The sequence below is a fragment of the Gallus gallus genome, chromosome 5 (assembly GCF_016699485.2).
Source record: "Gallus gallus isolate bGalGal1 chromosome 5, bGalGal1.mat.broiler.GRCg7b, whole genome shotgun sequence".
Classification (NCBI taxonomy): Eukaryota; Metazoa; Chordata; class Aves; order Galliformes; family Phasianidae; genus Gallus; species Gallus gallus.
Window position 1 is genome coordinate 23953039 of NC_052536.1, and position 16779 is coordinate 23969817.

A 16779-nucleotide genomic window follows, 5' to 3' on the forward strand; every position below is an offset into this window, starting at 1 on the left:
TCTGTCTAGTACATACACATAACAGAACAAACAGTCTTTCCTCAGCAGCGCAAACTGTACCAAGACGGGTTTCACACATCATTCAAAAGGCTGACTTTGTCAGCTGTTACCCTGGCACCAGTGCAGCATTCCTGCCTCACAAAAATCTGGCTGGGCCTTATGTAACCTCAGGCTATGGGTAGTAGCAGCATTAGTAAACAGCTGGTGACGATGCCTCTGCTTGTGTACAGCATTCCAGTTTAATCATTACATCATGTACCAGTCACTTGGGTTATGACTTTGATATTCCACTGACACAGCAGCCGGCCTCCAGCGCTGTGCGACCAGAGTACACACAGCTCTAGAACAAGATCCCCCAGTGTCCGTACTGTACAGCTCAACGGCAGATCTCACGCTGGCCATTAGCAAGCTAAGTACCCCGGTAAAATTCGGATCCAGATTGCTCCAGCTCACACATCGCCCTGTGCTGCTGCAACCAGATGGGTGTCTCTAGCAAATAAGAGCTGCAGGTGAGGTACTGGGATACAGGCTGGATGATTTTAAGTTGATTGTTTGCAAAAAGTAAGCAAGCCACATCAACCTCAATTCTTCCTCTTTTCTACTTTCCCAAAGAAGTCTCGTTTATTTTCAAGCTGAGGCATTCATATGACTGTAGATTTGCACTGTCTTTACTCCAGCCAAATCAACTGCACTTCCATTCTGATTTGGTGGGTTTTTCCACTGTCAGTATGCAAACATAAATAACTAGACAGGATATTTGGCACTGGGAAAAGATCACAGCAACTCAAGTCATCAAAGAGCTGCTGATTGCTGACAGCGGTGAGTGGCAGTGGGGGAAGTCACAAGGAAAACTTGGTATAAATAGGTGAAGCTGTTGAATTCAGCACAGCTATGTTTAGCTTGTACTCAGGTCAGTTCCAAAAAGCACAGCGTGTAGCAGGCTCTGGGATACAACAAAGATAGAAATTCAAGACAGAAGTCCGCAACGGAATTATGTCATGGCAGAGTTGGGAAAGGTTGGAGCCAGGTCAGGATCAATGGCAGAAATGAAGCAGACAGAACAGTCTTGTAGGGAATACAGACAGGCCAGAGTCAGCCAAGAGACATGCAACATCAGGACGTGGTCAGCGAGCGCAGGAAAACATTCAGTCACTGCAGCTACATGTGCAGAGAGGTTACCCAAGCAAACATGAGAACGTGGCAAAAGTAAACATCTTGTTCTGTCAGTGCTGCATGCTGGATTTGGCCACAGAAACTAAACCACAAGCAAAGCATGACACATATCCCCACAGAGCAGAGCTTTATTTCCTGGTGCCCACAGGTTAATAGAGGCTGAGGAACTCCTATGTGGAGATCGAACACCTTCACAAGTGATCTTAACCAGCCAACAGCTGGCACTGCCAGCCTACATTACTTCACAGCCAGTCTCACTGCTAGCCTGTGGCCCTGCACCTTTCCCTCCAGCTGCCATGTCCCCTGCACAGAGGGGCACACAGTGCCATGAGAGTCACTTTCCTGTGGCCTCCCAGTTAGCACCAAGGAGCACAGAAATGCATAGTCAACACTTCCCACACATGGCAAGAAATCCCACCTGGAACATCTCTGCACCTCACCAAAGCTGGGGATACTCCTCCTTACTGGGCATTTGACCTGCAGGCTGACAGCAGCCTTCTCACCCCACATTTGTGCTGGAAGCAGAGAAGCTGTAAGTGATGAATGGACTGGCTGTACTGTGCCACAAGAACCCTGTTTGTTTAGACATTTGATCACAGCACAGCAGCACTGCCAGAACATCATCCAAACACACCTGAGTGCCATTACACTCAGGGAGTGGATGCAAAGGACACAGCCTCTGGGCAGTCACTTATTGCTTTTGGCTGGGGAAAGGAGGAGGAGTTGCTGCCTCCAGATGCGGTGTTGGTGAGGGAGCCAGGGCAGAAGCTGAGGATCAGGGTAAGCCCAGCTGCTGCACCTCTGTAGTCCCAGGCAGCCCTCCCATGGATGGTGGCATGAGTCATGAGCAGCAAGATGCAGTAGCCCAGGGCTCCCAGCTGCAGTATGTGCCTGCAATCACGTTCCCCAAATTATTCCCTTGCATACAGCAGCCACAAGGAATTCAGCCCTCTTTATACTCTTGCTCTGACTCACCCCGATGATCTTCATAGCCAGCACAGCCTTTGCCAGGCAGGCAGTTCCCAAGGCTGGGCCACTGTCATTCTTCCCACCTGCCTTCTGTTAGCACCACAGTCACAACCTGACACTACACACCCTACCTGCTCTATTGCACTACTGCTGCATTTCCTCACCTCTCACTTCAGTGGGTTTGGAAGCTTTCTATCTCCTACATCAAACAGAAAGAGACTTAATTTTGAAATGATTTATCCTCATCACCCATAAGAGTTGCTAAGTATTTGAGAGTCGTGATATTCCCACAGTGGAAGCCTCATCACCAAGGTTTGAAATGTTGCTACACCAGAACTCAAGGTTACAAAGCATAGAAATGACCAGGACCACCCTGGGTGAGCTCAGAGCCAACACACAACAGCCCTGTCCAGGCAGATGCTTTTCCTATTTTGGTCCTAAGCGTGATCAAGAGTAAGAGGATGGTACCTATTACTGGAAATGCAGAGTCATAAAATCATTAAGGTTGGAAAAGACCTCTAGGATCACCTAGTCCAACTGCCCACCTTCCACCAACATTGCCCTCTAGACTGTATCCCTAAGTACCACATCTACATGCTTATTGAACATCTCCAAGGACAGTGGCTCCACAGCCTCCCTGGTTTGCCTGTCCCAGCCACTAGCCCACAGCACCGACGTGATGGGCTGGGCAGACTGCTGGCTAACACATGCTACTTGTGCACCTGTACTCCAGGCTGAATAAGAACGTCTCTATAGAGCCTGAGAGCACGCATGCAAGTCCTCCCCTCTGTGCCTGCTCTCCTGGCACACAGCTTTGTCTCTGGGAGCCCAACACAGAGACTGACACACAGATGCTCTCACTGAATTAAGGAGCTGGCAGAACTTTCTTACTGAATTTGCCAGTGCACCACAAGGAAGATAGGCATTGCTCAGCAGGCATGCAAGTTATCTATTGGCTTAATAAGTGGGTTTTTTTTCTTTTTTTTTTTTTTTCTTTTTCCCATGCTATTTTGTTCTAAATAAATACCATTGTGCTTTAAGCAAGGTGGGGTTCATTGGCCTGTTCTGCTCTTCCTCTTAGAAAACAAAACCTGTAATTAGTAAGGACGGATATTTGGGCCTGCTGGGCTAACGATGGCGAGGTTTAGCAAGGGAAGTGGCAGACCTACAGGATCAGACCAAGGGGAGAAGAAAACTGCATTTTATTCTAGTACAGATGAGCCTAAGTGGATACAATGCAGAAAATAACAAAACAAATAGAGTTATCGTTAAGCCAGAACATCTCCAATTAATACCAGGAAAACAAATGCACTGTCTCACATGCAACACATCTACACTTATTTTTCCAGTACCAAAGCAGCTCTTGATACAGATACCAGAGGTACTACAACACAGAGACAAAGATTTTCAACTGTTTGCTAAAGGATTTCTCTCTAGGAATGCAAGACAGAGACGTGGTCTTAAAGAACACCAAACATTTCCCAGCATAGCCACATATGAAGCAAAATCTGCCAGTATTTATGACTACAAAAGCCTGTTTGTTATGATCTGCAACGTCAGGACCTGTTAGGATGATCACTTTGGAGACAGCAACCAGACCTTTCAGTAACTTCAGGGAAATGCAACTCAGGTTTGCTTATATGACAAAAACATTCTGTTTTCCTTTGCATTCAGCATCGTGCCTGTTAGCTCCCTTGCTCGCAGCAAGGCTCAAGCATTCAAACTGTGAAATGCAACATGACACACACACCACAAAAACAGCAAAAGAGAAAGAACCTGGTGAATGAGCAGCTTCCTATCAACATAGTTGCTTACCTCTCTTTCTTCTGATGCGCTGAATGGCTTATTTCTTGCTTGGAGCAGAGGAGCAAACACACATCCTCCCATCCCTAAAACAACCAACCTCAGCCTCCTTCTTGCCTTGTTAAGGATTCAGACAAGTGGGTGGTAGGTGGGTCCCTTCCTGCCCCTGATAAAGAATATCAGTACCTGCTGTAGGTAGCCATAGTGGGGAGGAAGTTCTTGTTGTGCTGTTTGTTATTGCATCAGTCAGACACTTCAGGACTCCCACTTTGGGCCTGACAGAGGCTTTGTGGTCACCCTTTTGCTAGCAGTGTCTCGGCTGTAGTAGAAAAAGAATTCCAAACATTGAGGCCTCAGACAAACAGTGCATACAGTGCTTGTTGTGAAGACACAGCTGTGAGCAAGTCAGATCCCAGCTTCATGACTGCTAACTGATGAAGCTTTTCTGACACCTCTTCAATTCTGGAGCTGGGCTCCAACTGGCTGAAGCTCTGCTTGGGCTTCTTCCTGTGGTGCTCCTCAAATGGAAACTTTCTGTTCTTCAGATGCACTGGATGGAGAGAGAGGTAACAGACATAATGGCACTGCATGACCTCTGTTGCAGTTAAATCAAGATAAAGCGGGTCCTTTTCTGTCGCTGGTTCTCCATTTGGGGAAGTGAGCATGTGATACCAAAAGCTTGCTTCTCTACAGGTCAGGATGTTCTCTTTAATCTCCAGGCTAAGCCTTTCCTGTCCACGTAATGTTCGTGTACTTTTGTGCCAGTTCAGTTTGAACACAACAGCTTCCTTCTCTCCCTTTCTCCCCGGACACCAGGGTAAACCCTGTGATGTAAAACAGTCCTATTCCCTTGTTTACATATGGCCAGACTAAGCAATCCAGCAGCCTCCAGGAGGGAGGGCTCTTTATCACCCCCTTCAACCTAACAGCTCTTCCCTCTTCTGGCTGTGCTTTCGTTCGTCTTTGGAACTGCAAGCAGGCCGTCACTTGATGCTGCTGCACAATAACCCACTGAAAATTCAACTCCCATTGACCAGGCAGATGTTGCCCTTATGTGCCCTGAAACCACACTGCTGCATCGCAAAACAACAGTACCCAGCTGATGCACCCTGATTCGCTCATCTTCACCCACTTCAGCCATCTCCCCTTCACCAGCTCCTGGCTACGTCGCAGCTAATAGCTTGCCAAGCACCACCCCGCAGAATACTTTGCTGATGCCTAGATAAACAGAATCTACTGTACATTCTCCTGTCTACAAAAGTCATTTATCAAAGAAAGCTGTGAGGTTAGTCTGCAGCGAACTGTTTTGCTCAGTCTAATGTGCGTTTCAATTATATTTACAGCCCAAGTTATTTTCCCTAGCAAAGCACATACTAGAAACTGTTGTGTTAACAAGGTCAGGCTAACAGGCCTTTGGTTTTCTACACCACACTGTACTTTTCATGCCTCAGATACGAGCGCCGTTCTGTTTTCCAGTCATGTGGTGCCTGCTCCACTTGGATATATTTACATTCCTTGCTTATAAACACTCGGTGCGCCTGTTCTTTCACCTCCGTTCACACAAGCTCGGGAGCCTTCAGAACATTGCTTTTTCTTCAAGTACAGTACTTCTTTTATTTGAAAGCACAGCAAAGTGCCGAAGGGAGGTTTCTCTTTTCCATCCCGTATGAGCATCCTAATGGTTCTTACACCCATTCTGAATTCAGCAGTTACTTCTCTAAACACTTGCCCTTCCCTGCTAAGGCTGCTAATTGCAGATCTCCTTCTGCCTTTGACTGAGGGTCTTCCATTTTTCAACCTTCAGCCTATCTGCTTCCATAAGTTCCTTCAGTTTTCTTCAAATCTACTTTGTTAAAATAACATTTTAGCCATAAGCCCATTTTTTCTTCTCTTTATGCCCAAAGTGAAACCAAACCATGCCACTGAAGCAGCCTGGATGAGGTGCTGACCCTTGTAGCTGAGGCTGAGGTTCTCAGCCCAACCCGTGTGAGCCACCTCTTGTCGCAGTCTCACTGCAAAGCTGCTGCCGTGCACATCCATCCAGTTCCTCAGAATACCCTCCCAGGTGTCAGTACATGCCTGGGCAGCTGGCCAGGCCACGGGGAGCCAAGTACAGCGAGTTACAGTGCACCACTATGAGTCAATCCAGTTTCTGGCTCACGGCCTGGCACTTGGATGAGCTCCTGCCTTGGGATGCAGTGGGCTCAGGGGAAGGTTCTGTTATAGTGGTAGAGTGACCAGAGCCATCGAGATCAGCTCCTGCCAGTACGTCAAAACTGTCCCCAAGCTCCGAGTGAGAATGGAAGGGGAAGCTGACAAAGGCCATATTGCAGCAGTTTCCATCTGTGTACAAGACTCAAAAGCCAAAAAGGTAATGCGGGGTTTTCTTCGTGGGACAGTAAACTACCAGGCCATGGGAACGGATGGCATGTGAGAACTCTTTTGGATCAATTGATTATTTTTCCTTTTTCTTTCCTTTCTTTTTTTTTTTTTTTTTTTTTCCCCACATGGATCTAGTTTACATACACATCAGGTCTGTTGTGACTTAAAACCCGTTCCTATCCATGGGCATGCAGCAGTCACTGGGGTGTGAGTTGGGCACACTGCAAAAACTACCAGCACAGCTGCCCACCGTCAGAGCTGGAGCAGCCATAGCGCTGAAGTGGATCAGCAGCAGCAGCTCAACTTCTGTCCTGTGTAACAGCCTCCAAACTACTAAACCTATTGTTCTGTCCTGCATAAGGTCCTCCAAACTACTAAACCTATTATTGCTGTTGATATGCATGGTGCCTGGACGTGGAGTCACGTTTCATTGCTTTGCTTTTCACCTGAAAAGGTGCTCTGTATGCACAGAAACTCCTGGTCATCCTGGATACACAGGCTTTTGCTTTTCAGCCTGGAGCCCTTATAGCACTGTATCTACTAGAGTTAGGGTTCTTCTCTTTAAACTTCTGGTAAATCCTTTGCTCTTTTTTCTTCATCCGCTTTGCTTAGGGTTGTATTTATCCCCAGAGTTAAAGCAGATGGTAATGACAGGGCCTTCTCTTTAGATTCAGCAAACAAGTCCAAGTAAGCACCGCATACTCTTCCATAAAACATTCCTGATCCCCAGGCTCTTATCTGGAAGCTTTAACAATGCCATTTTCATTTGCATGTGTTTGAAACACGGACATCTGTGTGTATTTATACATTATTTGCTCCTATCTGATAGCAGATTCATAAATGCCATAAGAGTTGGGTTCAACAAACAGAAGTAAGCGACTCGGTGATGTGCGTGGATGTGGCAACGTAGATATCAGCGGAATGCTTATTGATTTACATCACTAGAAAATTTTTGTGGCATTGCTTGAACTTCACAATCGCTGTTATCTTCACTGAAGCCTTAAGGAAAAGGGGCAGGTGTGTTCTTTAGCATCTCTTTGTTTGCTCACTGTAGATAGAGGGAAGCGGTGCCGAGCTGATGGTGGAAGACGTGGCATCTGAAAATGAACAGCAGTCTTCCCATCCCCAGGCAGTGCCCGCTGAGTAGAACAAGCTTTGGTAAAACCCACTCTGTGTCCTCAGCTTATTGAGCCCGATAACGAGAGCCCGACATGCAAGATGAAGCTAATGACAGTTTCAATCCACTGCTATGTGTCACACCAGCCTCGCTGTTGGTTCCTCTGGCTCTGCGATGATTCACTGCTATCCTGCAAAACAGGCAGCCGTGGCACAGCATTAGTCACGGGCACTGACAAGGGGGATGCTCGCGCCGGGGAAGTACAGAACGCACTGCTAAAGAGAAACCAGGTCTTCATTGTCCTGCAGCCTGGGAAAACCAGTTTCAGGACGTCACAAGTAAAGCTGCAGTTGGCTTTTGTCCCCCTTTCTGACGGTAAGCAAAAATAATAATAATAAAATGCTTAACAGCAGGGAGAAATTGGCGTATTTTTTAATAGTTGGCCGCTATCTTCCGTTCATTTATTCCCTTCGCCACTTTCAAACTGTTTGATGCCTACGTGCTTTTTTTTTTTCCACCACCTTCTACTTCACTCCTGAAGCTACATCCTGCTCCTCCTCCCTCACACCTACCTGAGCGTTACAGTGCCTTAGTTTGGAGGCTGTCCTCCTTGCCTTATAAACACAGGCTCCAACAGCACTGACACAGAACCCTTCCCTCAGTACCCACTGCTCTCCTTACCTCCCATGTGTGCTGCTCAGCCCCTTCGCCTCCGCCGATCCTCACAACCTTTGTTTTCACCAAAGTAAAATGAAGGCATAGGCAGCAATGAGAAACAGATTAACGAAAGCTTGAAACCACGGCCATTCCTCAGGTCTCGCTGCACACGTCATAACTTCAAAAGCAGTCTTTCCCCAGGCTGTGCTCCTAATGATAGACCAATATTCCGACACCTTAACACAAGAAAATCAGACACTTGACTTCAAAATGAGTTTCTAACCTCACAGCTAATTGCTCTGGGTGTAACGGCACTGAAGGGAGCGGAGACCTGCAGTGTTCAGCTGGTGTGGGATGTGAATCAGGCCCCTGCGGGTCTTGCTTTAGGTTCCTGACTGCAGATCATGGAAATGGAAAGGAGCTACTTCTCTCCTTTACTGGGCAAGCATGCAGCCGCTGCCCAGCAGCACGTTTGATGTCTTTATGCATTACTCCTTAGCTTATGCTAGCAGATGAAGGAGCGGTTGCTTCAGCTGTGAGACTGATGCCTAACACAGCCCATTTCTCAGATAGGTAACATTCACATCCTGGGGAAAGCTGGAAAAAGAAGCTAGATTTGTTCTTACCGCTTTCTCTAAGAACAGAACCTAGCAAAAGCTTCCTCGTTTTATCTCTCAGACGCTGATTTGTCCGTCACTCCGTAAGGGCTGACCTTGCGACGGGTCACCCTAAGCACCGAGCGGGGCACACCAGGGCTGGGGAGCAGGGCACGCTCTGCGCAAGGCACGGTAGGGCAGATGCGACGGCTGCACCTCTGCGTCACCCCCAGCGCGGGTGCCAAGGTCCAGGGAGCAGCCTGCGCCGTGTGTACTGTAGCTGGAACGCCCTGTTACGTGGGACAGAGAGGTGGGGGCCCGCTGGAGGGGGGCCAACAGGAAACCGAAGCAAAGAGCGCGGACGGGCTGCGTGGGGTGATGAGCGCAGGAGCGCAGCAACGAGGAGCGGTTCTGCATTTCCTCAGCCACCGAAACGAACAACTTCGTAACACGTGCCCGCCCGAACGGCGGCCCGAGCGCAGCGCTCACGCACAGAAAGCTCGCGGGCTGCACGACGCGGCACGGCCCGGGAGCCCACGCTCCGGTCTGGGGAACGCACCGCACCGCTCGGTCCTGCCCCATCCCCGTGCCTTTGGGTTCGCCTTACTACTCCCGTTTGACCCGCGCGCTTCTCAGCTCCATCGCTACACCCGCTCGGTGCCCACCGCCCCGCCCCGCCCCGCCCCGCCCGCTCACGCACAGCCGGCCCCGCCGCCAGCAGGTTGAGAGCTGCGGGTAACGGCCCCGCCTGACGCAACCCGCGCCCCGCTTTGCCCCATGCGCGGCGCGGAGCGGCGAAACAGCCCGCCCTCGTTGCATCACCCGCAATGGGCCGGCCCGGCCGGGCGGGGCGACGCCGCTGAGACCTTTAAAGGGCCGCGGCGACGCGTGCATCCCCAACGGCGCCCGGCGCAATGAAACGGGACGCGCAGAGCACCCAGGAGTACCCGGCCCGGCCCGAGGGGCCGGAGCCGCCCGCGGCACCCTCTTCCTCGGACCCGGCCGCGGAGCTCGAGCCGCGGCTGTGGATCTTCGGGTACGGCTCGCTGGTGTGGAGGCCGGGCTTCGAGTTCACGTCGCGGAAGGTGGGCTTCATCCGCGGCTACAGCCGGCGCTTCTGGCAGGGGGACACCTTCCACCGCGGCAGCGAGCGAGCGGTAAGCGGGGGGCGGGACGCGGGGCGCTGCGGGACGGCCGGGCGGTCGGCAGCGGGCTGTAACGCCGTCTCCTTGCTCTCTCCCCGCAGCCCGGCCGGGTGGTGACGCTGCTGGAGGACCGCGGGGTGAGTAGGGCGGCCGGTGCCGCGCTGGGGGCCGCGGGCGGGCGCGACGTCCGCGGGGTGTGACCGAGCGTCCTCTCGTTGCAGGCGTGCACGTGGGGCGTCGCCTACGAGGTGTGCGGGGAGCAGCAGGTCGCCGCCTCGCTGCAGTACCTGAACGTGCGCGAAGCCGTGCTGGGAGGCTACGACACCAAGCTGGTCAGCTTCCACCCGCAGGAGAAGGAGGCGGGGGAGCCCATCCAGGCTCTCGTCTACATCGCCACGCCGCAGAACCCCTCCTACCTCGGCCCGGCCTCCGAAGAAGACATCGCGGCGCAGATCATCGTCTCGAGGGGCTGTGCGGGCCACAACGTGGAGTACCTCCTGCGGCTGGTGGACTTCATGCGCTACTTCTGCCCGCAGGTGGAGGACAAGCACCTGTTCTCCATCGAAGAGGCCCTCATCGCCCTCCTGCCCTGCCTGTGCCACTCAGAGAAAGCCCTGGAGGAAGCGCCCGGCGTCCCGCAGAAGGCCGAAAGGGACAACTTCTTGCAGGGCTCCAGCAGGAGGGACGAAACGGTGGGGACAGCCTGAACTCCGAACTGACAGAAGCATACGGGGCTGAGCGGATGAAAGGAAAAGGGAGGGAGGAGGCAAAGGGGCTGCACGGTTCCTGTTACAGCCCTACCTGCAGCCACTGCTGCTTTCCAGGTGGGAAGCGGGGATCCAGCTAAAGCTGTGCCCTAAGGCTTCATTTTTGGGATGAGACCTGGCGTGCGCTTCCTCAGGAGGGGAAAGAGGCTCATCTGTGCACTTCTCTTATTCTTTACGTTTTTAAACCTCAAAGACTGGTTGAGCAGGACTTGACTGGGTTTTAGCAGTATATTCACGTTCTACCTCAGGCTGGCCAAAGCCGTTGCATGGCAGTAGAGCTTGGGCAGGCTCTGCCAAACGACCTTTTATTCCCTCCCCTGCCCCACCTCCGGTGCAATACAAAGTGAATGTGCCTCTGCGGGTCCTACTTCCTGGTGTTGCTGAGGATCACACTAATGCACTTACTTTTCTAAACTGTTACGTCGTATTTATTATGTGTTGTGTGTCTCCTTGGGAGAGGTGTCAGGCTGCTTATGCGCCACTGTGGGATGCAGCCCATGCTCACCTTTGCATTGGTGCCTTCTTGCTTTAGCTCAGTTTCCTGAGGCACTGAGCCTATGTCAGTGACAGCAGCTTCGCTCCAGGCTTCACTGACCTTGTGCTGCTGCAGGCTCAGCCGATGCTGTAAGAAACAGTCCTGTCTAGAAGCTGTGTGAAAGCTGCCTGATGCAGCACTTTAACCAGCCCTGTCCTGGATTGCCCTCTGGTGCTTGGCACATTTGTACTTAACTGCAAAGGACCATCGCTGAAAATAATGCAATCCTGGATCCTGCTTTGTCAGGAGAAGCAGAGGTACTGCTGCAAGCCCAGGCTTCTCAGCTTCACATATTAACAGCATGAAAACCTATACTACTTGGAAAGGAAACTGCTGCTACTGCAATTAGCAAAAGAGCTGACCTGTAGCACACCTGACTCCTCCCAAACATTGCTCTTTTTTAAAAAAATAAAAATAAAAAATAGGGAATGTTTCCATTACTGTGGCTTGTATGTGTATGAACTGGTGCTGTGCTGTGCCCAGTAATAAAACAAGCTGACAAAGTCACTCCTCTCTACTTTTTTTTTTTTTTTAAAGTTACTGACTTCAAACTGATTCTTATTTTTAATATGTTTGACTTCTTTTTTTGTCTGTTTTCTGCTTTCTAAACTGTGCTGGTGCTCCTACTCTAGTTCCTAAGGCTTTACAGAGAAGAAAGTCTCGCCACTAAGCAGCTTCCCTCAGCCAGGTTTCCTAGAAGACACTCAATTCCATATTTCACTTGAAGAGGAGCGGGTTCAGCCCATGCTGGAGCACTGTGTTGACACCAGCTGTAAGCCAGCCCTGCTGCCTGCACAGGGCGGGTGAGGAAATGCAGCTCTCTGGGCATGCCAAGGGCTTTTTACCTGAGCTGACCTTACTCTGGTTGCTTCCATGAAGCAATAGCACAGTGCTAGGAAGCTGCCACGTGCGGCGGGCTCTGCTGACTGCAGTGAAGGAGAAACATCCTCTTCTGCCTTGCACAGACAGCTGCTGTGTGTGCGGGGGCACCGGACAGCTGCCCTGCTGCCCGATCCCTCTTATTACCAGCTGCCACCGTGCTGAGATAACAGTGCATACCTGCATTACCTGTCTCTAGGCGGGAGTTACAGAGTGAAAACTAATTGAAACAGCTTAATTTAGCACTAATTAAAGGCAGGTAATAGTCTAGAGAAAACTCTGCTTTCCCGGTTCTGTGGAGGCTCTCACTTCAGCTGAGCAGCTGCATCTTCCCCAGGTGCCGCTGCAGGCAGTGAGGGCACTCGGCTGCCGCCAGCAGCATGGCTGCCGGATGAGCTGCTGCTGACACCACTGTGAGCAGCACCACTTCCCTATAGAGGACCACAAGACAGCTTTGGAGTAACCCACAGTGCCTTTCTGGAGATGCTTACATGTGGAAAATGCCCTGCGAAAGAAAGCAGTACCGCAGCTGATGTGCAATTTGGTGTTCAGCTGCTCCTCTGCGGAAAGCCCCAACAGAGCCCCATCTCACCCACCTCCAGCTGTGGTTTCCTGGCACTTAATTGCTGTGGTCCTCTCTGGGGCAGTCAGTCAGATCTCACTCCTTGCCCAGCTGTCAGTGTCTCTGGCCTCCCGTGAGCCACCAGCTGGAACAGTCAAGTTACAAAACCTCTTATTCACAGAGAAGTGCACTTTCATCTTGAGAAACAAAGCATTTGCGGCGCAGCCGCTTTCCCAGTTGTAACAGAAACGTGTTTGCAAGCACCACCGCATACTTCCCACGTCTAAAACCAGCACACTTCACATGACCCACCTTCATTACAAAGGCAGTTACTGTGGTTCACGTAGAGCATCACCAAGCTGCAATCTCACCAGAGCTCCGTGCAGGACCAGAAGGTCAGTGAGGCTATCTCTCTCTGGTGAGGAGGGAACCCCAGAACGCCCAAGCCAGGAGGGGCAGGGAATGAGCGCCACTCCTCACTGGGTGCAGACAGCAACGCCTCGGCTGAGCCTCCTTGAGGACAATGTACGTCTGGACACCCACAAAGCGGGGCCAGCACCTCCCCGGGGAGCACCAGGGAGCCGTGGGGAGGGGGGCAGCCGCACGTGCCCTCGGCGTGTGCCGGGCTGTGGGCCTGCAGGCAGCACGCGAGCTGCAGGAGGTGGCACGCGCCGACTGCAGCAGCTGCTGCTGCGGGGGGTGAGGCGGGCTGCGCGTGGCACGTGTTGCTCCATATGTGCCTGCTCGCCGCTCGGGAGGCGAGCTGAAACGTGCGCTTAATTACCTACAGACGCTTCGCAGGCAGGGGAGCAGTAAAAGACCGAAACAAAGGGCGCTTACCGGGGCTCCCGGCCTCAGCGTGGGTCAGTCCCGGCCTCAGCGTGGTGAGGAGGAGCGGCCCGCGTGGTTGTTTACAGACGCTGCAGCGCGCTCTGTCCAGCACTCCCATCTGCAGCAGCGGCTGAGCGGAGCCTCACGCATGCCACAGCCTGGATGCGTTTGTCCAGAGACACGATCTGGCCCAGTAATGGTGAGGCAGGGGGATGGAGGGGCTGCCAGCTGGTTGAGATGGATTTTGCATGAACCAGCCTCAATGGCCCAGCACGCAACACACGGGTGCGCTCACCCGTGCACCGTGAAGCTTCCCAGTGTAACACATTCCTCATTGCTCAGTGCCTGAGAGGTAGCGCTGCCCACAGCCCAAGGCTGTCGGTCGGTCTGTGCCTGAAAAGTTCTTCCCAGAGCCTGAAATTGGTTTGTATTGCATCCAGCTCAGTGAGAGAGCCCGGATGGAAGATTCCCTCAAGTCAGACTTCCTGCTTTGGTACCATCACATTTCAGGAGGTAAAGGCTTCAGCAGCACGGGATCCAAAGGGCTGCTCAGAGCTGGAGGACAGGCAGGCACAAGTGCGGCCCCAGCATAAGGGTGGCCGTGACATGGCACCGGCTCCAGGGAAACAGAGGGGACAAGGAATGGACTCAGTCAGGCTGAGGAAAAACCATGCTTGCAGCAAAAGCAGTGGCCGCTTGGCAGGCTTGGAACTTCCTCCTGCTGAGGTGCCTTGGCTTAAGTGACAGCCTCCCTAATTTGTGCGCCGTATTGAAGTTTATTGAAACTGCATTAGGAGAGGAGGGCGGAGGGCAGGGGCGCTCGGGACAGCCCTGCGAAAGCTCTACAGGCTGTGTTTACAAACCCCACGCACTTTTTGTTTGGTTTTGGATGTGCATTATTCCTTCCCAGCTCCCTTTTAATCTCCCAGCAGTGCCAGCCAAGCTGATGAGTGTTTATACTCCTGAATTCCTGAAGCACAGCCAGTACCTTGAACTCCAGAGAATGAGACTGAAATTACGTGGAAGGTCAGGGAAGTTCAGAACAGAGGGGCTGTTTTCCTGGCTGGGGACGCCACGCTGTTCCAGACCACGCTGAGCTGCGCCGGGGACAGAAACAAAGGCTGCTCTCAAGCCCTCCTGTTTAGGCCGCTTTCTGCCTCCTTCACCTCACTTTTAACGGGACACATTTCTGTGGAACCTCAATGGAAACTGCCAGCGATTGGCCTGGCCCCACGCTGAGGGCTGAAGAGACACCTGGAGGCCACTGGCACCTGAAAGGCTGCCGGGGGGTTCTACTGCAGCATTCACGCAGCAGGAGCAGCCTCTGCACACTGCTTTGCCCACACACAGATACTGCAGCACCCAGAAATCTGCTACCGCTTCACCCACAGGAAGAGAACTCAGAGGATGACTTTAGTACAGAGGAGGTTTCACTCGCTGTCCTTCAGAAACATGACTAACACGTCAGGGCACGTGCTGGGGACACGCAGGCCTACGCTGCCGGAGTTGGGGCAGCGCAGAGCACCCATGGATATTCTCAGCACATCGGACACACCACGTGTCCTGCACAGCCTGCACCGCAGGCCCTGTCCCGAACACCTCCGTGTGCAGGAGGCTCCAGAGCAGGCAGGGCTAGCACAGGCACTAGGACTTACCAGGGTACAGCCTCAGCTGCCTGCTCTGCTTCTCCACCATGAGCTGAAGCTGCAGACAGACTGACATCGATTGCACAGATGCTGGAACAGCCTCACAGACTCCTATCCAGCCCGCTTACAGCAATTACAGCCCCACTGCAAACAGCCTCGGGGGCAACCGCAACAAAGTACACATGCCACTTGAGAACATTTGGAAAACAAACCAAAAGAGCAGCCTTTTGTTCTCTCTGTGTCTAGATGGGACACCAGAGTTTCCAAATCCCCCATGCAATGCCATTGCCCTGCTCACATTTCAGCAGAGCCTGGCTGGAAGTGACCTGCCAGCACCATGGCCGACACGTGGCAGATACTGTTACAGACAAGTGGGATTGATGGCTTTGTCCTCAGGATGCTCCCATGGGCATCCAGGGCTGGAATCTGCTTTAGTTTTCCAATGAGGTACTTGTTTCCTTTAAAAACAAAGAACAAAAAAACAAACAAGAAAACAAGCAACACAACAGACCCCAAAGTACATTTTCAAACAGCTGGCAGGTTTGGAAATCATATCTACACGTTCATTCTTTCAGTCTGCTTTACAAGAGCATGCTCTTGTCTGAGGCATTCTTTGCCATCAGGCAGACAGGGACAGGAGCAGCAATGCCAGCCCCAGACAGACACCTTCTATCCTCCCTTCCTACCGGACCCCCAGACAGGAGCCAGATGAAATCCCATCTCCTGGTGCCACATAGCACACTCCATTTTGGCAGCGCTGGCATTTCTAGGCTACATATATATCATATCTATTCCTGGAAGTACATCCTATAATTCGAGGACCTGTGAGTTCTGCACTGGGAAGTAACTGTGGGTCTGGCCTCATTTAGAGCACAAATCTACTATTTTTCTTCCAGAGGATCCTTGCCTTGTTTCACTTGATGGAAGGAAGCTCGCACACAGGCAGCAGCCCCATTCCTTTTTCTCCCATTTGTCCAGTTAGAATCCAAGGCTTTGCAAATTCAGTAATTCACTGTTCTTTAAAACTTCACCTACCAAAGTTTGCATAATATTTATTTGCCGTCTAAAACCTTGGCAGAGAAACACTTAGGTGTATATTGAGCGATGTGCATGTGTGTGTGTTTATTCAGGACACATCACCCAGATTCGCTGCAGCCCCCCCACGCTTTTCAGCTCACAGCTGCCAGCAGTTCCAAACCTCTCCCGTGTTTATTTCTGTAACATCTCAGACATAGGCTCTGTTTTAAATTAAGAATTTAAACAACATTACTCCTCTCATTTGCTATCAATTATATCGCTGCAAGGGAGAGCTGGGCTCTCTAATCTGTCTGCAAATACTCTACTGACCCAATGCTCGCTCTTAGCATCAAATAACTCGATTTCAGACAGACACAAAGATGCATAGCTGAGGACAGCAAACCGCACCGTAACCAAATTACACTCATTACACAATACATACCTCTGATTGCGTATGGCAACAGCAAATTATCAAAGCCAGAGAAGCCAATCTCCTTCAGCAAAGCTCCCGATGGTGTGTTTCAAAACACACCAATCACTTGGGGTTGTAACAGCCCATCGTGGCTTCCAGTCCCAAATCACCACTGTTTAGAAACCTATTGCACTTCACGGATTCAGCTTCACGTCGCTAAGTTTTCAGTGTACTTAATAGGAATTGAGCTGCGTGACAAATTACTGAACAATTAGCAGCTATTTTTTC

General features: G+C 51.4%; 1 protein-coding gene and 1 long non-coding RNA gene across 4 annotated transcripts; one reads left to right on the forward strand and one right to left on the reverse strand.

The window, feature by feature from the left end:
* Nucleotides 1-7233: 7233 nt before the first annotated feature.
* On the reverse strand, nt 7234-9493 carry LOC107053444. Of its 3 annotated transcripts, none has more exons than XR_006939529.1 (3): nt 9398-9493; nt 8126-8987; nt 7234-7634 (listed from the first exon to the last, which is right to left on the reverse strand). It is a non-coding gene; the product is annotated as an uncharacterized LOC107053444 (long non-coding RNA). The 3 variants fall into 3 exon arrangements; XR_001466689.4 differs by lacking the exon at nt 9398-9493 and having other exon boundaries at nt 8126-8311; nt 8728-9360; XR_001466688.4 differs by lacking the exon at nt 9398-9493 and having other exon boundaries at nt 8126-9360.
* A 102-nt stretch (nt 9494-9595) lies between these two features.
* On the forward strand, nt 9596-11651 carry CHAC1 (ChaC glutathione specific gamma-glutamylcyclotransferase 1). Its single transcript, NM_001199656.2, has 3 exons — nt 9596-9854; nt 9944-9979; nt 10064-11651. Exons 1-3 carry the CDS (start codon nt 9612-9614, stop codon nt 10547-10549), a joined length of 765 nt encoding a protein of 254 aa, NP_001186585.2. The 5' UTR covers nt 9596-9611; the 3' UTR covers nt 10550-11651.
* The last annotated feature ends 5128 nt before the right edge of the window (nt 11652-16779 follow it).

Excerpts from the sequence above, each read along its gene's own strand:
- CHAC1 (NM_001199656.2), top strand. The coding sequence starts at position 9,612 with ATGAAACGGGACGCGCAGAGCACCCAGGAGTACCCGGCCCGGCCCGAG. Across the intron at positions 9,855-9,943 it reads ACCGCGGCAGCGAGCGAGCG|CCCGGCCGGGTGGTGACGCT; the intron begins GTAAGCGGGGGG and ends CTCTCCCCGCAG. Across the intron at positions 9,980-10,063 it reads CGCTGCTGGAGGACCGCGGG|GCGTGCACGTGGGGCGTCGC; the intron begins GTGAGTAGGGCG and ends CTCTCGTTGCAG.